We start from the raw sequence: 23,556 nt of genomic DNA on the forward strand, positions 1-23,556 counted from the left end.
AGTGCAAATGGAGTGCATTGGTCTTATGTCTGAGCTGTAATTCTTATGCCTGTTTACTCAGAAATAAGTACCACATCGTTCAGTGGGTCTTACTTCTAAGTAAGTGCATATAGGATTGTGCTTAAGACACATTAAACGAGACTTATTTTTTAATACAGTATGTCCACAATTTACATGCCTTTAACTTGTGCATGTTCATCTTTATGTGCTGGCTGGGGCAGGGAGAGAATTAAAAGGGGGTGGGCATCCAGGATAAAAGGCTTTGGTAATCCCACCCACCATTGAACCCTCTGTGTTTTGACTATATGTGATTTTAGCTTTGTGGATAAACATGGATAGGGTCACACTTTTTGGCCAGCTGTGATAAACTCTGTTGTTAGCGACTTTGAATGAATCAGTTTCAGTTTCACACCATAAAAATGACAAAACTGTCATTTCTGGAAGGGTTTGGAGTAGATAAAGGAAATAGGAACTGTAAAATATTCTCAGCAGTTGGAAGAATGCAACCTGAATGACAGCCTTTACCATAGTATAAACATCACCGTCTAACCTATAACTGAAATATTATTTGCATTTTACCAAGACAAAACAGAGAATGGCTTGCAAAGGAGAACAGCAGCAAAACCTTGGAAAACCCCAAGGTGCGCAGCTACAAACCAACTGGCCTGAGAGTAAAAACAACACAGATAACATCTGGCCAGGCCAGTTTCCTGCTGGTTGTTTGGCAAGCCTACCAGCCAGCCAGGTGCATAAAAACCTCCCTGCTTTGGCAGTTCAAGGCAAGCAGCAAAAGGAGAGATTTGTAATACTCCTCTCAAACCAAACTGAAGTCATGTTCTTTCCTGTAATTTCACTCAACTTTGAAATGTACCCCATCTTGGCTGGGGGGCAAACTGGTTTACGGTCAGCTGACGACTATAGCTTTTATTGTGTGCTTCCTTTACACATTTCCAGACACGTCTAAGTAAAGCCATGTAAAATCTAGGTATCTAAGGGGAGCTTTACCAACCTTGCACCCAAACCATGCTTGGTTATTTGTTTCCATTACACTTTTCTTTAAAATACAGAGGTTTGGGTCAAATATTTTATCAATCCACAATCTAAGCCCAAGTCAGACTTGTACTTCTTCTTGCAGACAAGACACACATACTAAATGCACTAAAGTTGTTGGACGACAATTCCCATCACCAGAGAGGTGTACGTAGGTGTTGGAGAAGCCGGCACTCTCCAGGGGCACTGGCCCTGGGGGAGCACAAAAACCACCCCAGAAATCTGCCTCCAGTTATCTGTGTCAGGTCATGAGTTTAGACCAGAGCTGGAAACTGAGCAGTAGGAGAAATGGTGAGGCGGTATGAAGGCAGACCACTGGAGACTATGGCATCTATGATGTATATGTGTTTAGCAACATGCCACTGCTGTTGCAGTAAGTTCAAACGCAGGAGATTCTTCCTGTCTTTCTTGCCCTTCCTCCTCACCCTCACTCCAGACACTTTGACTACTTGGGTCACATAAAACGTAGTGATTTCTAATGTGGCTACTATGGTATATTGATTTTTGAGGTGGGGGGAGCAATACAGATCCTTGCCAACTGCATAAGGGACCCTAGATACACCTCTGCCCATCACCCCTGACTTTGGCTGTGCTGACTGATGGGAGTTATTAGTCAACAACATCTGGAAGGTAACACTTTGACTACTTCTAGCCACACACAGAAAACACCAGGGAATAAGATACTGGAAATGTGCTTATGAGGGAAAAGCCCATTGTTTCCTCAACTACCTTGATAGTAACGTTCTTATCACCATGCAAGGAAAGCCTCAAATGTTGACAGAGGTTCTTGGGAGGGAGATGAACTGCCATGACCTTTGTAACAGAGTGTGGAAAGAGCAACACACAACCTTGTCCATAACCACCCATCAACATTCAAGATGAAAAGCTCGTAGAAATTAGTTCTTTCCAAGGTTTGTTTAGAAAAGGGCCCAAGCAGCAGGTTAGTCATTCTTATTAGGCATGTTCGCCATTGTTATTATACACAGCTGCTTTCAAGAGACACAAGGCAGGCACTAAGTGTGTAGCAGTGGAGGCCAAAATGTAAGTGTTTCTAAATACATTGAAATATATACATTCTTTCAAGCAAGGTGGGAAGTGATGGGTTGCTACAATCAGGTTACAAAATTGGAGTGATGTCCAGAGTAGCCCAGTTTTAGCAATGGGAATTACGACGGGGGAAAAAAATTGAAAAAAAGTCTTAGTCATACTTGTCTTTAAACCAAATACAGTGGTACCTCGGGTTAAGTACCGGTACTTAATTTGTTCCGGAGGTCCGTTCTTAACCTGAAACTGTTCTTAACCTGAAGAACCACTTTAGCTAATGGGGCCTCCTGCTGCCGCTGCGCCGCTGTTGCACAATTTCTGTTCTCATCCTGAAGCAGAGTTCTTAACCCAAGGTACTATTTCTGGGTTAGCAGAGTCTGGAACTTGAAGCATATGTAACCTGAAGTGTATGTAACCCAAGGTACCACTGTATAGCTAAATGATCGGTGTCTATTTCACAAATTTATATCCGTCCCCCGCAAAAAGAAATTCAAAGCTGCCAATAACAATAAAATATACACACATACCAAATTGACAAATAAACCACAAAAAAACATAATAAAAACCTTAATTTTTAAAAAACAAAAAATCAACAAAAACATCCATTCACAAAGCTCCCCAAACTGAGTGAAGCTATAAAGGAAAACAGTCTTTAAATATTAATAGGAATGAGAGGATGGAGGTTTCCCATCCTAAACCAGGCTTTGGCCCACAAAGTGTTCGGACTTGGCGAATCTAAGCCAAGAGGACTTTTCACAAGGTGCACGCCACAAAAAGGACTCTGCTCCATTTTGCTGCCCCCTAGGATTCAGGTGATTCCTCAGGTGATGAATGGAGCATGTGAAGAGGAACTTATGGAAGAAGGTGCTCTTTGAGGTATATGGGTCCCAAGCAATTTAGGTAATACCGTATTCTTTTCTCTTCTTTCATAATGCAATATAAATAGTACAATCATAATACTTAAGGGGGGGATTGCCAGAAATGCATACTTAATTCATTCTTGTTGACCCTCCAGAACAAGTAGATAAATAAATTATTGGAATTTCTCCAAAATTCTTCAGTGAGGTACTTCGTCGAAAGCTTTTTGAAAGTCCAAGTACAAGGCTGTATGAATTGTGTATTGCTTAGTTGGGTCTCTGGACTGTAATAAAGATTGTTGTTGTTGCTGTTGATATCAACTGGATCACCTCTATCTATATGCTTGTTGATACTCTCAAAGCACCCTAAGAGGTTAGTGAGACAGGGCTTACACTTGCAAAAGCCATGCTGGTTCTGCTTCAGCAAGACTTGTTCTTCATATGCTTTCCACCTGCTTTCCTGGAAGACACATGAAACTAACTGGCTGTTATTTCTTGGATTCCCCCAGATCGCTTTTTAAAAACTGGCAGCCGGATGGCCACTTTCCTGTATAGAGGCCGATCTTAGAGACACATTAAATCTTTTTGTTAAGAGTATCAGCAATTTCACCTTTGAGTTACTTAAGAACACTTGGGCAAATGCTATCTGAACCTGGTGATTTTCCGTTTTTATTTTGCCAGTAAGGCCTAGAGCACTTTCTCTTATCACCACAATTCTTCAGACTCTCCTTCCTGTGAAAGTTAGTTCAGGCACAGGGATCTGAACTATATTGTCCATTGTCAAAGTATTCACCCAGTTTCTCTGCAATCTTCTTTTCTTCCTTCAATATACCTTTGACCTACTTGTCGTCTAAAGGCTAAAGCACCTCCCTAGCTTATCTCCTGCTACTAATGTATATAGTGATTTTTTTTTTGTCTTTATGTTTGCTTGTTCATAACTATGTGCTCCTCACATTTCGTTCCCCCCATCTCATACTGTCTACTTGCACTTCTTTTGCCAAAGTTTGTTTCCTCATTTGGACTAGACTTTCTGAAGGTAGCCTTTTTAGCTTCTAACAGTTCCTTCACTCTGCTTGCAAACCACATCCCCTTGGCCCTGATGGTACCTTTCTTGATGGGTGGTAACCCTTCTAACTGAACTTCTAATATTGTAGTTTTCAATAACCCTGAAGCATTCTGGAGACATCTGACCCTTCTTAACTTTCTCTTTCAACTTCATTTTGGGGAAATTTCCTCTTTTGAAGTCAGATGTGACTGTGTTGCATTTAACAATTAACCATGTGAGTAATCTTGTGCATATTTCAACACAGCAATGAAGGGTCGGGGGGGTCATGGGGGTCATGGGGGCAGGGAGTGGTGCATCTAAGAACTGTTTTTGCAATCAGCTTTTAAATTGTCTTTTGCATTTCCTACACTCGAACACAAATAATGAAACCTAAATGAGCTAGAACATTCATTCGGTTTTTAAAATAAGCCTCTTCTATATTTGATATGTCTAAATACTGTAAAAAGAGGTAACAAATGAAGACCAAAAGGCATGGCTACTTGTGGAAAAAATCAGAGGGATACAGTACTGGCCCTTTAACCCATAAATTATTCCAGGACAGGACAGCAGTTAACCCTATTAGCTGGGCAAAACGTGTCGGACAATAAAGGGCTATTGTAAGCACACTAACATGATATACAGTAATCGTTTTATTATTATTTTAGTATTATTTACTAATTACGACCATTGTTATAAGAGTAGGAGTAGCAGCATGTTAGCAAGTGGGGAAGGGTGAGTCTCCACCCCAAGAAGCTCACATTCTAAATATACACAATGCGGAAGACAACAAAGGGAAGGAAGGGAGGCAAAGGAAACAGGATGAATGTAAGCAAAAGTTTGTTAGGTTTTAGCTGGGGATGAGAACACTGTTTTAATTATTAGGATCTGGGGAATTTTTCCACAGCTGCTAGCGTCATATTGAAGTAATGTGAAGTTGATGGCAATGTAGAGTGTGCTGTGTATCTGTTAATTCAATCTGTTTGGATTGCTGGATGATCATACTATTTGTTGCTTGTAAAACTTTGTAAGGAGCCATGTGCCCTGATAATGCTACATAAATGAATAAATAATAATAATAATAATCCAAATCACAAGTACACAATCCACGATTTGCCACTCATGCAAAGGGTCTGTTTGTCAGTGTTTACGGTTACTATCTGTCAGAATTCCCCTTCTGACAAGAAATAACTCAAAAAGCAGTTGTTCGAAACGAGGAACTATTTAGAGAAACAGAGTCGGTTCTGTGAAACTGGCTAGAAATACCCTGACTGCTCTACAAACGATCTTGGGTGTTTAATTTTTTCAAAATAAAAACTCCAAGCCATTCAGTAAGTTCCTCATCTTTGCTTCCCCACCCTTTCGCTCTCCGAGAAAGCAGAGCTGAAGGGTGAATGGGGAATAGTATTACCATGCGACCCAACCTGTTGGAAAGCTTTTCATAAAGGGAAGCAGAGGGTGGGCTTTTCCTTTCAAAGCTGGCACTCTCCGCGCACAAAAGGCAGCTGTAGTAGTAAACTCCGCTCCTTTTGAATCAGACAAGCTTCCTCTCAGCCAACGGCAAGCCAAGCCAGCTGCTGACGTCAGAGCTCGCCTGGGAAGCTTGCAGGCTTGCTGCTTTTGCTCAGATGAACTGGAGCTGTTTTTGAGACCGGAGCTGGCGGGAAGGGCAGCTGAAGCCAGAGCGCTTTCTCGTTTTCTCGTCTCAGGCTCGAACTGCGATGCTCGGCTAAGGGTTACTCTTTTAGAAAGCCACCGGGATCAACATAGCACTACAAGCTTATGTACATACTACAGAAAACAATGAGGGTAAGGAAAAACAATTCCCCATTCTTCCTTTATTTCTCTTTTACGGAATTTCCTGGGAATGTTTTGTTTTGTTGTTCTAATACTTCTTTCCCCCTCCTCCCGGAAGAGCAGTAAACGACATTCGGGACTCAGTCCCCCCCAGGTGAAACTTTGGCTTCTCTGCTAAACTGGAGTCGTGTCGCATGCACGACAGCCAAGGTTTAAAAGTAGTGCGTATGTGGATATTGTTAAATGGCTTTGCTGTGTTGTGGGGGAAAGAACGGCTCCCACGTTAAAAGAGCTGGAGGGGTGTCTCTTTTTCTCTTTATGGGATCCTGTCAAAGTGCATTTTTGCTTACAGATCCAAAATGCACATTGCGGTTTGGTTTCGCGTTTGGCTGCTGTTGTATAAATATAATCGGGCCAGCTTCAGAGCACTTGTGCTCCAGAGACTGCTGGCGAAAGTACAGTATGCGTTTTACATTGTTTTATCTAGAAATAAGGAATTCTTTGAGCTCTATTCCAGTGTTTACTGACAGAAATAACAAGAGTAGGTGACTTTTAGCCTCGGCATGGGCAAACATAAAGATCTTAAACATCCCAGCTCCGCATTCTTAACATGCCAAAGCAAATATATTATTTCCCCCTCTTTCTCCTCTCCCCTCCTTTCTTCTCTCTCTCTCTCTCTCTCTCTCTCTCTCTCTCAGTTAGCTTTTAACTTGTTTGGTTATTGCTCTCTTTTCTTGGAGTGGAACTAGATGTTGCTAGACACACTACTTTGTGTATATTTTGTACTCCTCATGGCAACCTATAGCATTCTACAATGCACAATGTGATGTCATCACCCGTTTCATTTTTCTGACACCACGATCAATGATAAGAGAGGGAACACACGGCAGAATGTTATGTTATTTTAGATTTTTGTGTTCCTTGGGGCACAGAGAGGATTTGCTTTTTGCTTATATTATTCTATAATATACCACATAAGGGAAACATGTCATGCAACTACAAGTCTCAAAACCATTGAATCCATTGTCTTGGTAGTCAATGTGGTACAGGGGGGTGGCATTTCCCTGGGCTTGGAAAATCCAGGTTCAAACATCTATTCAGTCATGTTTTTGGGGTAGCCTTCAGTAAGTCCCTGTTATGCCAACCTCAGAAGGTCATTGTGAAAAGAAAATGGGGTATTTTAAAGGAAATCCACAGGCAAGCCAAGCAACTTATTTGAGATAAGCCAGTCCTCTCTAGAGATGTGAAGGCGCTGTCAAAAAGACAAGAAAAGAATCAGGGAAAAACCCCAATTTCATTCTTTCCCTCCCCTTAAGACTTCTTCCTGGTTTTTCCAGTGGGGGAAATGGAAGTAGGTTTTGTTGCCACAGAATATCTAAGGGTGTAAAGAAATGGATCCTGGGTAGGTTTAGCTGAAATGCAATGTACAGTCACCATTTGTTTGCCTTGACCTCCCCCCCCAGGTGTGCATATGTTCCCTCTAGCTGTACATTATGGGGGTGGTGGGTGAGGAACAGGAGCAGAATGCCTGCTAGCATTGCTTCTTAAACTCTGCATGTTCAGGGTGAGTGTGAAAGTGGCCTCCTTGCCCAGAGCCAAATACACATGGGGCTCCTTCACAGAATTGGGAACACTGATTGCCCCACAAACCAAGCTGTACACATGTACAGCAGCTTGCACGCATTCTGCTTTTACACTCATTCTAAACATGTGGGTGCCAGGGAACATGGGTAGTGTGTGCACCAATACTAGCAAAGTTGCCAGCAGGTGAAAGCCTCTACCCAAGTTTATTCATCATGTGAGGAGGGGGTTGTTTAGTGTAGATGTGCTAACATGTCATTTCATGGATTTGGAATCTCGTCATGCGCGGCCAATGATTCTACTCTTCATATTCAAATCTAGGTGCCTAAGAACATAAAAGTAGTCCTTCTGGATCAGGCCAAAGGTTCGTTTTGTCCAGCATTTTGTTTACATCAACAGCTGGCCAGATGATGAGAAAGGGCATGAAGGCAACAGCCCTCCCATGTTGTCTGCCCTCCACATCTGGTGTTCAGAGGTCTACTGCCTCTTAACATGGTAACTTTCAACTATCACAGCTGAGAGTTGTTGATACACCTGTCTTCCTCAACTGATAAGAAATAAGAACTACACAACTTTTGTAAGACATCGGAAGGCAGCGCTGTATTGGGAAGTTTTTAATGTTTGACCTTTTATTATTATTTTTTATGTGTTGGAAGCTGTCCAGAGTGGTTGGTGTATAAATAATAACATTTTCATTATTATCAGGATTGTATTCTAAATGGGGCCACTGATGAACAAGAGGGAGGGAGCAGCAGGCTTGGAAGCAAACCCAAGGTTTGCAAAAGTACAAAAAGATTTCCCTAGGGGAAAATCTTAAAAGGAAAACCCCACCACTACCAAAACCGTCTAGTTAGTACTGTCCATAGTCAATGGCCTCAGGATGCTGAATGTCCATTGGTGGAATGGCAACTGGGAGGAGTATGGAATGGTGTTCCTGAAAGAGGGCTTGGCTGGCAGGCTCTAACCTTGAAAAGAAGTGCACTACATGACAACATTTTGGGACGCAGGTGGCGCTGTGGGTTAAACCACAGAGCCTAGGACTTGCCGAACAGAAGGTTGAGGGTTCGAATCCCCACAACGGGGTGAGCTCCCATTGCTCGGTCCCTGCTCCTGCCAACCTAGCAGTTCAAAGCATGTCAAAGTGCAAGTAGATAAATAGGTACCACTCTGGCGGGAAGGTAGACGGCATTTCCGTGCACCGTTCTGGTTCACCAGAAGCGGCTTAGTCATGCTGGCCACATGACCTGGAAGCTGTACGCCAACTCCCTCGGCCAATAAAGCGAGATGAGCGTTACAACCCCAGAGTCGGCCATGATTGGACCTAATGGTCAGGGGCCCCTTTACCTTTACCTTTACATGACAACATTTTGTTGCAGGCCCCACTGGTCTAAGCAGATCCCTGCATCTTGTTGCTTTGAATCTTATGTTAATTATTCACTTTGTGAAGGTATACCTCCTTTTGCCTGTGTTAATCCTGCCAATGAATCAATTTCATTGCCTGACCCTGCGTTTTAATACTATGAAAGAAGCATGTTCCCTCCTATTCCATAATCTGCAGTTTGGGCATGCATCTAGATGAAATAGCCTGACAGTGCACACTGTACATGAGTAGCTCATTAAAAACCACTGCCATATCCCTTAAAAGGAAGGAGTAAACTCACAGGCAACTCGCATAATAAACAGAGTCGAGCTGCCTTCCACGTCCCTCCCTCCCTCCCAAAGAAACATCCCATTTGTCAAGCTGTCATGTGAACCTACAAGGATGCCTTGTGACTAAATTTGTGAAATACCACAGAACATTACCAAGAAAGCACTTGTGCATAGAATTGCCGTGTCTCATTTCTCAATTATATGTCAATTAGATGCTGTACATTTTGTCTCTCGTCCCCATTCACATGAGTCACTTCAAACATTTAAATGACAAACACTGGCCTGAACTGTGGGAGGGATATGCTGCTGTTTACTATTAGGGACATTCTGCCTTCTAAGTCGTAAACAGCTGTGCAGGATTCTGTCCTAGCATATGAGCTGGCAGGAGTTTTCTTCTTTCTTGGTGTCAGGGTGATGTTGGAATTAACTTAGACAAGTCCCCAACTGGCTTGCTAAATATTGCTTTTTTGGGGGGGAGGGGGAAAGCTTCCTTAAAAGGGAACATAATGTTTGGCTGATGCTTTATATAGCAGAGCTGGCTCACACTGAATTAATGTCCCATATGAAATTTAATGTTGCTCCCCCAGCTCACATCATGTTGTGGTATTGCCTCCTCAAGGTTGTCCCAAAAGTAGTTCCATCCCCCTCTTTTTTATATAAGTAAATTGTGTGAAGGGAAGGACCTGAAATGGGAGCAGTTATGAGAGTTGCAATACCCTTGTTCTAGCCCCTATTGTCCCAAGAGGTGTGAGGCATTTGTGTTACACCATTCAGGGTTTGTTTTGGGTTTCACAGTAGCCCCCTAGATTTGGATAAGCCAGGCAGCTGCATGTCCTTCATATTGTGTTGAGCTGTCAGGAATGCGGGGAGTGGAAGAGGGTTAACAGTAGAAAGCAACAATTATTTTAGTGTTAGTATTAATGATGAAGTGAGGTTGACTCATCACCTTGGACCTTGCAATGAACATCCATGAATTTTCATCAGGTAGTGGGAGGTTCATGAACTGTTTGCTTGCATATGCATCAAAGGGCAATAAGGAGTCATGCATGCCCATTACAAAGTTTGCTGAAGCTCCATGGCTGGTGGAATTTTTCACGTGCCATATAGACATTACATATGCATGGTAGAATTCTGAGTGATGGCATACAGGAGCTCTAGCATTACTTAGCAGTGATGTGTTATAACTTAGTTAATGAATCCCCAAATATTGCAGGATATCTACATTTTAGTGCAATTAAGGGAGACTTTGTGGTTTATGATGTGCCTGGCAGTGACTGGTTTAGTTGCTCTAATGTCACAGAAAGCAGAAATGTCTCTGACTGCCATTGGCTCAGCAGCTCAGAGCTCAGAAACAAGCATGGCAGGCAGCAGGAAAGGCGATATGGAAGAAATGGGGGGTTTGGAAAGGAAAGGTCCTGAGAAAGCAGTGCCAATCCATCAAAGAAAGTAGGGTCCAGAGAATGGAGGGAAAGCAAAGGCTGGGGTGGTGGGGGAGAGACTGCAAAGAAAAGAAAACTGAGATGGCAAAATTGCTCATGACCAGGAAATGCAAAGGTGAAGAATTGCATATTAACTAGCAATAAAGAGCCCTATCTTTGGCTATAGACATCGAGTATTCCCATATTTCAGGAAACTAATTTTCTACTAGATCTCTTGCTCATGGCAATACTACAGTCTCATGGACATGATACCATACATACCAGCCATGAAATGTTTACAAAGCCATCCCAATATCCATGGCACGAAGGAAGCAGAGCAATGTCACCTGAGCCACTATTGAGGATTTCTCTTAGCAACTACTCCTGATATAGCTTAGCAACCTTGAAAATTCAGGCTAGTAAACACGAGATACTGAGAAAGCATATGGAGGGCTGATGCATAATCACTCTGACATTCACGTTTCATGATCTAAGCACACCATGGCAACTTGATTGTTTTCGCCTCCCATGCAAATTTGCTTTGCAGCCACACATATTTGTAGTTGTTGACTATCGCATACTTCAGTCTGATAGCTAGGAGAAGAGCTGGGTGGGGGGAGCTCTGATCTCTGCCAATAACCCAGGATAGCAGGTATACTATTTTTCCCTGAAGCAAGACAGAAACACAAGATGCTGTAAGGTTGTGTTTGCACTCACCAGTATGTTGTTAAGACAAGCAGACAGTCTGGCCCCATGTATTTCTGTCCCAGGATAAGACCTGGTTCCTGCCACCTCCCTCTGACCATGCTTAGAGAAAGCTGCCAGACTCAGAGACTCGGTTTAACCAACTGCTCGGTTTCCCAACTGTCCCTATAGCCCGCACACCTCTGAAAGCATCACCCCAGCAACGCATTCTTCAGTGTTCCAGAAGCCAACTGCCTCCCCAGATTACCTGCTCTTTGGCAGATGTTGTGTCAGCAGACACATCTTCAGACACTTCTAGAAGTGTCCATGTATGAGAGGGCAGGGCAAATGAGATGAACTGCTGTCAAGATCTAAACCAGATCAAGGAGAACAGCCATGCTTGAATTGGTTTTCTGCTAAGTAGCCATCTAAACAGGTCAGGCAGAATTGCTTTGTTCCACCTTGGGAAGCTCCTCATGTCATGTGGATATTTCCTGCCCTGTCAAGATCCGGTGAAGAGACTTCACTACACATGCCCTGTCCTTGGGATGCTTAAACATTGATGGCCTTGGAAGAGCAGTGTCATTTCTCTTGAGAATTCTCCCCCCAAGTGAGGTCCACTTTTTGAAGTCTTTACTTACAAAGTTTAAACCCAGGAGTGAGGAGCTTCCAGATTTGCTGGACGAAGAGCCCACCAACCATGACCACTGATCACTTGGGCTGAGGCTATTGAGGACTAAGCTGAACAACCCTTGGATGGAAGGGTACAGGTCCCCAACTCCTGTTGTAAGGCAACTCACTTCCACCATGTGTTTAATTTGTGGGTTTTTCATTGGAATATTTTAATTGTTAATCTTAAGCTTCTCTTTTAATAGTTACTTGTTTTTATAGGAATCCTTATGAACAATTTTTAAGACTGATTGTTTGGTTTACTCTTTGTAAGAATGTGTCCTCGAGGTTGTCTTCAAACACTCTTATTGTGAGACACAAATGTCATCCTGCTAGCCAGGGCACAATTAAATGCGTATTTAATTTAACAACAAAGCCAGACAAAAGGCTTCATGCACACTTGGGCATGTTGGGACTGCAAATTCCTCTTCCAAAGTTCATGCTATGTTATGTACAGTACAAAAAAGCAGTCTGACCCTATGAAGAGTTGGCCAGAGGTCCAAGCCAAATAATTGTAGTGGACTTAAGCATGCCTAATGTTGCACAGGATCAGGCTGATATTTATTCAAAACATGGGAAAGCACCAATGAGACATATGAAAAAGCCGCTGTATATGGCTCACATCGCTTCCATTTTCTCCCTCCACTTTTGCAGGAAACTATGCCCCAGACACCAATATTTTCCAGCATGCTTGGTTCCGGATGTAGTGGGCAGGTGCAGCCAGATACAGGAGAGAGGAGTGGAGATCCTGTTTATCAAGATGGGAGTCTCATCTCTGGATCACTAGAGGCCCTGATTGAGTGCCTAGTACCCACCACAGACTATTATCCAGATGTAAGTAAATGGTTGGAGTTTTCCTTATTTTTTGCCACTGTTTTCATGGCCTGGGAACTTGAGGGTATGCAGAGCTGCTGGAGGAGAACTCAATTCATCCTTGGTGTTTATAAGTTTATAACACTTTCCTAGGATTTTTAGTTAGCAATTGGTTGGTTGGTTGAGGCAGCTTTTCCCATGGAAACATGGTGAGCGTATTTGCACAATACAGTTAAATTTCTTAAAAAGTCATTTTCTCTCCTTAAGGAGCTTTGTGATCTGTAGTTTGGGGGGAGGGGGAGGGGGGAATCTCCTCCCCCTGACCAGAGGCTGTTCTCAGCATTATCCAGCTAAGGATCCTGGTGGAGAAAGCCATGTAAAAAAAAGAAGAACTTCTTGGATAAAATCAGTAGAACATTGCTGTGCAGATATGGCCTAGATACTTTTGTTTGGTTGTTGAACTGTCAGCTTTCTCACTTTGCTGGTCAGATCTTTGTTATTATACACTGCATTTTGAATTTTCAAGCTTTTATTATTTGGATTTGGACTGGGGAGACCTCGGCTCAAAGCTCACTTGGTAGCCTTAGGCTAGTCACTCTGTCTTTGTTAACCGGCTTCGTAGGGTTATTTTGAGGAGAAACTATACCAACCTGAGTTACTTGGATTAGAGGAAATTCATGAAAATAAATATAAATAGCAAAACAAATGCAGATTGCTGCATCCAGTGTTTTAAAAATGCACTTTCTGAGTATACACCTTCGTAAATTCCTTAAGACAGCGTACTGATTTCCAGACCTCAGGGAAATAATTTGATCGTGCCATTTCAACAATGAGGGGCTTATCTCCCACAAAAATTAAGTGAATAAATTTTCATCTGAGGTGTGTTAGAAAGTATCCACCCTTAAACTGGGATGACATTTGGCAGTGGCTTAAGCCTCTTGGTTTGCATACTGCTGTGATTGTTGAGTATTTAGGTACAGTCATAAATTGATTTCCAAATGCCTTGTGACTCGAACGTTTTGGCTCCCAAACACCGCAAACTCGGAAGTGAATGTTCCAGTATGTGAACTTTTTTTCGAAGCCAAATGTCCGCTGTGGCTTCTGTGGCTTTTGATTGAGTGCGAGAAGCTCCTGCAGCCAATCGGAAGCCGCACCTTGGGTTTTCAAAGGTTTTCGGAAGTTGAACAAACTTCCAGAACGGATTCCATTTGAGAACTCATGCTACTTGCCATTTCATTTTGTCCCACTCTTATCAAGCTTGATAAGAGTGGGACAAAATGAAATGGCAAGTAGCATGAGTATTGTTATATCTCAGAGGCCCCTCTGAGGAGGAGTCTAATCGGTATTTCTTTCAAAATAATAATTGGTTTCCCATCAATTACCAATTTTTTCTGGTAACTTTCTCTCAGAATCATATTTCTCATTTCTGTCGATTTAAAAATCACTAAGCAGTCACCTGGGGCTTTTTTCAGTCTGTTTTGTTTGGGTTTTATTTTTATTCTGAAAGCATTTTCTATTGTTTGTGCGACCTCTTCTTCTTTCAGTACGAGCCACGCCGCAAGTTCTTTAACAATTTTTCCTTTTATATCTTCCTCTCTTTCTTCCCCTATCCCTCTAAATTTTAAATTTAGCTGCTTTTGTTTCATCTCCATCAAGGCTAAATTATCTAAGACCTGATCTTGGGTTTTACTCAGTTCTCCAAAATTTTCTTTAGCTTTTTCAGCTTCTTTTCTCTGGTCTCTTAAATCTTTCTGTATTTTTTTGTTTATTTCTTCTAAAGACTTTGTTCTAACTGTAAGGTCTTTTATCTTATTTGAGAGTTCCCCTGTAACAACTTCAATCTTTTTATCAAACGATTCTTGCATCTCTCCTAACTTTTTTTCTATACGTGTTTCATTTTGCCTAAATTCCTCTTTTATTTTCAACCATAATGCATCTAGGTCTTTTATTTCCTCTTGCCTTGAGGTTCTTCTGTCCATTGGGGTCCCCACAGATTTCTTCCCGTCTTTCCCCGACATCTGTTCACCCTCCTCCTCTCCTCACCCCCTCCCTTCCACAATCAATTAATCTAGAGGTTTGTAGCTTTCCCGAAGCGAGACATACAATCTTGAATCTTATAACTGTCACAGGGTGGGTTATAACCTACCCCTTAATTCAATTAACACACTCTTTCTATATTCTCTAACTTATTTCTCTTCCCTGTTTAAATAGTATTTGTGTTATCCTTTGAGTCAACGTACAGTTGCCCCGTCTATTTCCACAAACCGTACACAATTTGTTCCCTTGCACCGTATTAGAAGCCTTCCCCTCTAATTTGGGGATCTTTACAGTTACCTAATAACCAAGATAGGGACGCAGGTGGCGCTGTGGGTAAAAGCCTCAGCGCCTAGGGCTTGCCGATCGAAAGGTCGGCGGTTCGAATCCCCGCGGCGGGGTGCGCTCCCGCTGCTCGGTCCCAGCGCCTGTCAACCTAGCAGTTCAAAAGCACCCCCGGGTGCAAGTAGATAAATAGGTACCGCTTACCAGCGGGAAGGTAAACGGCGTTCCGTGTGCTGCGCTGGCTCGCCAGATGCAGCTTTGTCACGCTGGCCACGTGACCCGGAAGTGTCTCCGGACAGCGCTGGCCCCCGGCCTCTTGAGTGAGATGGGCGCACAAACCCCAGAGTCTGTCAAGACTGGCCCGTTCGGGCAGGGGTACCTTTACCTTTACCTTTAATAACCAAGATAAATTTCAGTTAGGAGGATAATATGCAAGATACCAAAAATAAAAAGGGGGGAAGGGTTAGGAGGTACTGAAAGAGTAAAATAGAGGGAGAAAAACACAAAGGGGAGCAATAAAAGAATAGTGCAGTCCAAATAACACAAATAACACGGGGACTTCTCTTTAAATCTCCGCTACTTGTTTAACTTAGTCCGTTCCCTTGTATTGCAGGCTCCTGTCCTACCAAAGTTACCTTAAGTCCGAGATCAGGGAAGGTCAAGAACACCGATGATGCTGGGGAGATAGGGTGGGGTAAGAGAAGGGGGGGAGAGCAGACAGGGAGGGCAACCAGGTAAGTATGCGGGCGGAGGTCCAAACGGCTTTAAAACTGCTCAACAAAGTCTGGGTGAATTTCTCACGAGGAAGTAGGGAAATCAAATTTGAGGAGTAAAAGTCTCAGGTTCAAATTCGGAGAGTAAGGGTCTAAATTCCAGTTCCAGGAAGAAAAAAAAAATAAGGGTCCAAATCCCGTTCCAAAAAGAAAAGAGGTTGCAAGCGCCAAAAAAAAGGGGGGGCTGGCCCCACGATGCAAGGTCAGTCCAAGAGAAGAAAGGAGAAAGGAGACCGGAATGAGATGGAAAAGTCTTTCAAAGTCTCTGAATCCTTCAGGAAAAACCAGCTTCGGGCGCGTGCAATCACGCAACTGCTAACCGGACCTCTGCCCTCAAAGGCAAACTGTCTCGTCTCACACGTCCGAGCTTGTGCGCTATGTCCCTTTTATTGTTGAGGTAAAATGGCAATAGGCTGAAAAAAAAAAAAAGGACTGGAGAGCTAAAAAGGAAAATGGAAGAAAAAAAAAGACCTGGGAAGGTAAGTACGGAGAATCTGGGTCGCTCTTATCCCCCCGTCGCAGGGGCTGGGGGGGGGACTTTGCCTCGCCGTCTCCCTGAGCCGATTTACTCTCCCTTCCCCCTTCGTTCGTCTTCTCCACTTCCACTCGTTCCTCCCGATTCTCTCTTCAGCCTTTAACTTTCTATTCAAGCTCTCCGACAGTCCGCTTCTCGATACAAAGTCACAGATACAAAGTTTTTAAAGTTTCATTTCATTGTATATCTTTTTTTTCTAGTTACTTTGCCCCGCGGAGTCTCCAACGGGGGCTTCCCTCTCTTAGTTCTACAGCTGGTGAGTTTTAGTTACTTTGTCTCACTCTTCCAATTAACTCCCAGCGCCATCTTAACTCCGAGATACAGTCGGGCTCCTTAAAATTAGTCCGTTAAGTTCTGTTGCGTCTTGGAGTCCTTTCTTCTAATCTTATACTCCAACATTTATTTGGCAACTCCAGAAGCGACAGTTTTAAAAGGTTTCAGAAATTTGTCGCCTCTTTCCAGTGGGAGCTTGAGACATAGCTGCGCGGGGTCGCAGAGCTTACCAAATTGCGTCTTTCGGTCCCGTTGCTCCGGAGTCCTCCCAAAGGAGGGGAAAACTCCAAAAAGCTTCGAACCTTTCCGACGCTGCTGGAAGCGTTTCCCTCCAGGGGGCCCCCCTGGAGGTTTTGGGGTCGCAGTGCCTTTGCGTTGCCCCTCAAAATCCCCGTGCAGTTCGGAGAAGTCGTGCAGCAACTTCTCCGCGCTCCCGCACTGCTTGCGAGCCAAACCGGAAGTCCATAAATTGATTTCCAAATGCCTTGTGACTCGAACGTTTTGGCTCCCAAACACCGCAAACTCGGAAGTGAATGTTCCAGTATGTGAACTTTTTTTCGAAGCCAAATGTCCGCTGTGGCTTCTGTGGCTTTTGATTGAGTGCGAGAAGCTCCTGCAGCCAATCGGAAGCCGCACCTTGGGTTTTCAAAGGTTTTCGGAAGTTGAACAAACTTCCAGAACGGATTCCATTTGAGAACTCATGCTACTTGCCATTTCATTTTGTCCCACTCTTATCAAGCTTGATAAGAGTGGGACAAAATGAAATGGCAAGTAGCATGAGTATTGTTATATCTCAGAGGCCCCTGATTTCAGGGGCAAGCTGCATCATCACCTTTTAAAACAATCTGTTCACATTCCCCTCCTCCTGCTCCCACAGTCAAATCTGCCAATTCATGTACCTCTTGAAGGAGGAGAATGTCTGACATACTCAACTTTAGTCACACGATAAAAAGTTATTGAGTCCTGCCAGCCTATTAAACCAGTTATGCTGACCTGTAATTGCATTGCACCTAGTAGACAGGCAGTTCCCATGTACGTGTAAACCCTGGAAGGTTGCTTCTAAATAGCTTGCTCTATTCTTTCCTGACCTTTTAAATGCATACAGCACAACATGCATGTTTGATCTTTCCTTTATGATGCTTGGGGGGGCATATTTATCCTTCTATGTATCTATGAATTAGGGGCAAATTCTGAAGGTTGAAGGATTCCAAATACAAACACCAGCTTAAAAACAAACAAACCAAAAACTTGTCACATTTAAATTGGGACCAGCTTGAAACTGCATTTGTCTCCTGCTCCTGGCACTAGCCAGCCCTCCCCTGCTGGTTTCCCCTTTTTCCAAACAAAAAGTAATAGTTATTTTGGGGAAGAGAAGGGATAACCAGATGTGTGGTCTGTCCTTAGCTGGAAATTATGCCCTCCCACCCAAGTATATGTAGGAGTTTTCTATGCCTCCTGAATTGAATCAGGAGACAGAGAAAAGCATAATCACCGTGGTCTTTGGCTATCATTTTCTGCCAAGGACTGTGAGATTTGCAGTTTGGTCTTTCAAATCAATTCAAGAAGGGGGAATTGCACAATCTGCAACAAGAAAATACAATATTTCAATAGTGGCCCATATATTACATGATCCTTGCCTTTTGGTGCCATTATCCAGGTTATACCCAAGATTGGTGTGCCATTCTTGCCCCATTTCATAGAATCATGGAGTTAGAAATGACACTGAGGATCATCTAGTCCAGTCCCCTGCAATGCAAGAATAGGCAGCTGTCGCTTACGGGGATCGAACCTGCAACCTTGGCATTATTAGCACCACACTCTAACCAAGGGAGCTATCCAGCTGTCTCCTTACACTGCTGACATAATTAACAATGGAAACAAAAGTTGTTTTTATGCAGTCTTTGCGCAGATTAAATTCTGGGGCCATGTTAGCACACCGTTATAACGACCAGCTACTTCCTCACCATTCCCAAGCAGAAATTGTCCCACACCCATGTCTCCAACTGGATACAAATTCCAGAAAGGCACAAAAAGATCACTTGGAGCATAACAAGTTTCCCCCCCCCCATCTTCTTCTGGCCACGCTGGAGGGTAACAGGAAAACTACAAGGGTGGTTAGTGGGGGGGAAAGGAGAGAGAAGAGGTACACACAGTTCCATAGAGGATTCTGTGCATACAGGACTTCATTTGCCTAGTACCCAGGAAAATATGCGTACTCGCAAGACTTCAGCTTTCTGGAGGTTAGGAATGGAATGTCCTTAGCTGCAACCCTTGATGCCCATTGCAAGCAAACATTTCAGAAAAATATTCAGACAAAACATTCTGGATAGAACAGAATGAGCTGAAGGGGGAAAAATTCTTCTTCGTCTTCCTTAGAAGTTATCACTGCATTCTTGGTCCTTAAGTAACAGTTACTATTTTAGTCTTCCCTTTTACGTGTTCTTTTCCTGTTCTCCTCCACCCCTCCTTCAATTAAGCGTGTCTCTTAGCAACAAGTTTAGGAGCTATAGGAATCCACTTCGACCTTTTCAGTTTCAAGGCCCCAATCCTTCTTTTGTATCATCTTAAATTGGGCCAAGGGTTCATGGGGTTTTCCCCTTCTCCCAAATTCTCCCCAGCTGCTGGAAACTAAATGGGGTGTAATTTTCAACCCCAAAGATTCCACAGCCTCATTTTGTTTGCACAACCATGGTGGCACAGAAAAAATATCATGATAGTTGCATGTGGCCTCCATGCATGTTGGGGCTGCATCTGAATAGTCCCTTAGGGGAGTGGCTGGTGCTACCATCTAGCATTAACTGGGTCCTGTGTCTAAAAGTTGGAACATTTGTCCGGCATCTGCCCAGGATGATGTTTTGGTTGACACTGATAGTTGTCAGTGGTTGGTGAATGTTTGGAATGGTCTCATCTGTGTAAAACTCCACACACATAGAAAACAAGCCTTTTTGGTGGGGCAGGTTGGGGAAGTTGAGCTATCTCTCTGACTTTCAGCATTTCTGCATGCATGCATGGGTTTTTTGCTTTTCATACAAGACAACAATTCTGCCTTACAGCCTGGGACCTGCAACCTTTGTAAAGCCTCAACTAGTGTGCTTCAACACTGTTGCTATATTTGGGTGGGATTCAGGTTACACTATTAATGTTGACTTGGGGCTCCTATGCAACAAACCTCTGTCCCCACCCCACTCCAACGATTGGATTTTAATGATAAGGAAAGTGGCAAGAAGCACTGGAAAGTTGGAATAAGATTTGCTTTGCTTAACCTCTTCACAAACAAATCAGAATGAATGCTCCATAAACAGCCAACGTCTAACATGACTGCAAACCTTGTGCAAACAAATCAGGATGAATGCTCAATAATGAACAGGTCATCTGGATCCAACTTTTATTTCAGTCCTCCTCTTTCTAGAAGTCTATTAATCTATTTAAAAAGGAAACTGCTTCTTGAGGCAACATAAGCAGTTTTGAGCGGGGGCAGGGGGGACTTTCAGCTGTAAATTCACTTGCAAACTCGATCGCTTCCCTCATTTTTTCCCATCCTAAAAATCAAATCAGTGTAGGTTGTTTTTAGAAGAGAACCCAACTTGTTTTTCAGCTCTCACCCTTTCTAAGTTCATACATCATTACTCAAGAGCTGGCTTGAGTCTGTCCTTTTTAAGGAAAGCACACGCAGAGGAATGCAGTACGTTAAGTGTTCTCTTGCTGTAGTATGCATTTTGCAGTGTTTTAAAAAAATGACATTCAAATTACATTAATCACAGGCCACTAAAATAAGCTCATCAGCTGCTTCCCTCCAACTCACTGTGTGCAGACTTCCATCCAGAACAAATTGTTCACTCCTGAACCACTCTCACAAAAATGGAGTTGGCAGTAGGGCTGGGCACACACGCCTCCATTCTGAAATGGATCTGGTCCCCAAACCAATTGTGGGATGGGGGAGAAAGCCCTAATGTTTTGTTAAAGTTTTAAACCCTAACCAAAAGGGGGCAAGGGAGAAAGGAGGCCCTTTGTCTGCCCCCTCTCCCTCCAACCCCACTGCAGGCTGTTGGGATGTTGTTTGCCAGCACATTCCCTGCAGGGAACATACTGGTGAAGGAGACCCCCGCAGCCAGCAGGACTGAGCCCTCTGCCCACTGGGATTTAACCAAATCTGGTCACATTCCTAGTTTGCAGTGTCCACTCTAGGCTTGGCTGATGTATCAGTACATCACCCTGGACCATTATGAGGGCCAGAGCACGATGGCTGCTTCACCCGGTGGTATTTCGTGGGTGAAGCATCTGCCACTCTTGAGTACCTCTTCTCCTATAAACACATTTTAACAAGGGTGTGGGGGGAGGTCTTTGGGATCAGGGCTTCTGTTGGGTGCAGACTGGGGGATTCAGATGCTGGTTTGGGCTCCCAGTTGCCTAACCCCCCTGTAAAGGAATACTGGATTATCTAAGGGCAAAGTACCCTCCCACACCCTTATTACCCACACTTCCAGCATGTCTGCGTGCAGCATTGGCATAATAAGTGATAGTGTATTTGAGGCCACCTCACTGTAGACATTTAAAAGCCGTTACCGGGATTGCAAGTGGGCTGATTTTCTTATTTTACAGGGGTTTGGTACAGAACGTCTCAAATCACCTTCCCAGACACTGTTGCCTGCCTACACATGGCAGTATATGAGATTGGGGTCAGGTAGGCACAGGTTTGGACGCACTCCCACATGAATGCAATCAAAGATGTTGTGAAAGCTAGACCCACCCACCCCTCAGTGTCTTAAACGGTTTCCCTGGTTTCCTTTTAACATATGGAAACCTATTCAAAACGTTAGGGACACTGCGTGTGCCAACCTTTTCAGAGAAGTGTCTCTCTCCAGACTGTGTGTGGGAGGGCTCAGCTGTAAAGTATTCCCCGCATAAAAGCCTCTCTGCACATTGGAAGTTAACACATTAAGGAAAAGACATTGGATTTTGGGGTGCTTTCCAGGCATTGCTCCCTACCAAGCATTCTGAGCAGGCGCAACTTCAGGAACAGATTTCACCCAATTTATATTTGGTATAATTGACTTTCTTACAAAGGAGCTCAGTGCGGAATTTCTGATTCACAACAACAGTGCCAGGAAGGTTTCGCTAAGAGATATTGGACTTGCCCCTTCATAGCCAAATGGGAATTTGAACCTGAGTTTCTTGTATCTAACCCGACATTCTAGCTCATAAACTTGTGACTATTTGCATGGAGGCTGTTCCCGCCCCCCGCCCCCGCATAAGTGTTTAGTCCTGGTTTTCCCCAGGTATTTCCCCATCTTCTGAACACTGGGGAAATGCCACATAGGCCTCTGTAGCTTCTTGTTTTGCAAACCTTTTGTCCACGAGAAACAAAACACGTTGGTCTCAAATGCAGAACCACTCCCAGAGACAGTGAAACCTCTGGCCTACACAAACAGTAATTGAGGCTGAAAAATTGTTACTAGACTAGACTTGTGCTATTTTAGACTGCAGGTGATAATAAGGGACGGAGTATGTTTGAATGGTTTCTCCCACAACACACATACACAAACAAACACTGCACGTTAGACACTAACCTGTAAAAGCAAAGGTTAGGTTAGAATCATTCTCCCAGATGTGCAAGATCTCTTGCGGCATTATGAAGAAAACAGTGCAAACATATGGCAGGAGAGCAGCAGGTGGAAGTATATTAGAACAGCGTAAACGCTTTGACTATTTTTCTCACCTACCAACTTGTGGAAGGTAACTCTCTGCAAGATGGAGTCTTTTATATCAACGGAGGCCCCCTGCATTTCTGAGAATGGAATATTCCTTCCAAACCTAGTAATATGGGTTGTGTTTGTTTGGGATTTATGTCTTCTGAATGTACAGTGTAAAAAATAAATTAACCCCCCCACACACACAATTTGATCTTTCTCGGCAAACAAGATGGCTAATAATATAAACAAATTTTTTAAATGTAAAGGTATTAAAATATTTTCATGATTCCTTAGTGAACCTCGGAGTCTGATGCCTTAGACAACCTTCTTGATTGTGATAAATGGAGAAATTGGTGGCCCTGTCTGTATTGACAGCCTTTGTTATTCATGGCTCCCATCCCACAGCATTTGAAAAGCCAGCATTCGGACTGGAGTTATCTCAGCTTTAGACAGCAATTTCCTGCTTTATGCAGACTGTTCAGAATAGAGTCCCAAACTAGACTTAGTGCAGGGGACTGAATTATAACATGCTGTCCTCAGAAGAATGTGGCCTAGCTTGTTGGAAGAAGGGTCACTGACAGGGCAGAGCTGCTTACATGTCAGATTCTTTGCACTGACACATGTAGCAAAAACTTCTGCGTGACACATGCCAACACCACTGTTACCAGTTTTCTCCAGTAGAGTGAGGGGGGAATTTATTCAGTTTTCCAAGATAAACCTCTTTCAGTTCTTCCTAACTTCAAGAGTTGGCATGGAGGCAGCACAAAGCAGCAGGCAATTGGCACACTACCATGAAGGACTATAGCCACACCTGTCCATTTTCCCTTTCATTCCCTCCAACATTTGACAGATGGAAACGAGGAACAGTCTTGCAGCACCCTTATTTGCAGATCAAGGAAGAGCCTAAGGCTCTTTTCCCCCACTCAGATTTTGCCGAAGACTTTCCATCACAATGTTGCATCCATTAACTCCACAGCAGCCTGCCTGTCCTGCTCTGGCTTCAGAAGCAGGGTATAATAATAATATTTTATTGTTTATACCCCGCCCATCTGGCTGAGTTTCCCAGCCACTCTGTAGCTGACCAACTACAACAATTTCCTCTTAAAAACAAACAAACGTGAGAATGTTTAATCACTCAGCGAAACTGGTTGTGTTCATTGCATAATAGCAGCAAGAAGAAAGATGTTGATCTTTCAGTATCATAATATGTTGGTTTGGAGACAGGAGATGGGAGTGGAAATAACTGAGGCCCACGTACGTGTGGTTGCAAACATGTGCTCTAGAATCAAAATTCATCTGTCCAAGCTCTTCCCAGGGCCACCTCAGGGTTTCAAGGGCAAAACATGGGAGACATAAACAGC

At 43.4% G+C, this 23,556-nt stretch overlaps 1 protein-coding gene across 4 annotated transcripts in view; it reads left to right on the forward strand.

Annotated features, from left to right (window-relative positions):
• RASGEF1A (RasGEF domain family member 1A) overlaps positions 1 to 23,556 on the forward strand; it is a 240,019-nt gene that overhangs the window by 185,206 nt on the left and 31,257 nt on the right. For 3 of the 4 annotated variants that reach the window (XM_082222470.1, XM_082222467.1, XM_082222469.1), the window contains exon 2: positions 12,447 to 12,626. In XM_082222470.1, coding sequence (XP_082078596.1) covers positions 12,453 to 12,626 — 174 coding nt within the window. In that variant the 5' untranslated portion in view covers positions 12,447 to 12,452. Of the gene's footprint in view, positions 1 to 5,584; positions 5,803 to 12,446; positions 12,627 to 23,556 lie in introns of those variants that run through there. The other variant, XM_082222468.1, reaches the window with a different exon arrangement.

Source organism: Podarcis vaucheri (assembly GCF_965113315.1).
Source record: "Podarcis vaucheri genome assembly, chromosome: 5".
Taxonomy (NCBI): domain Eukaryota; kingdom Metazoa; phylum Chordata; class Lepidosauria; order Squamata; family Lacertidae; genus Podarcis; species Podarcis vaucheri.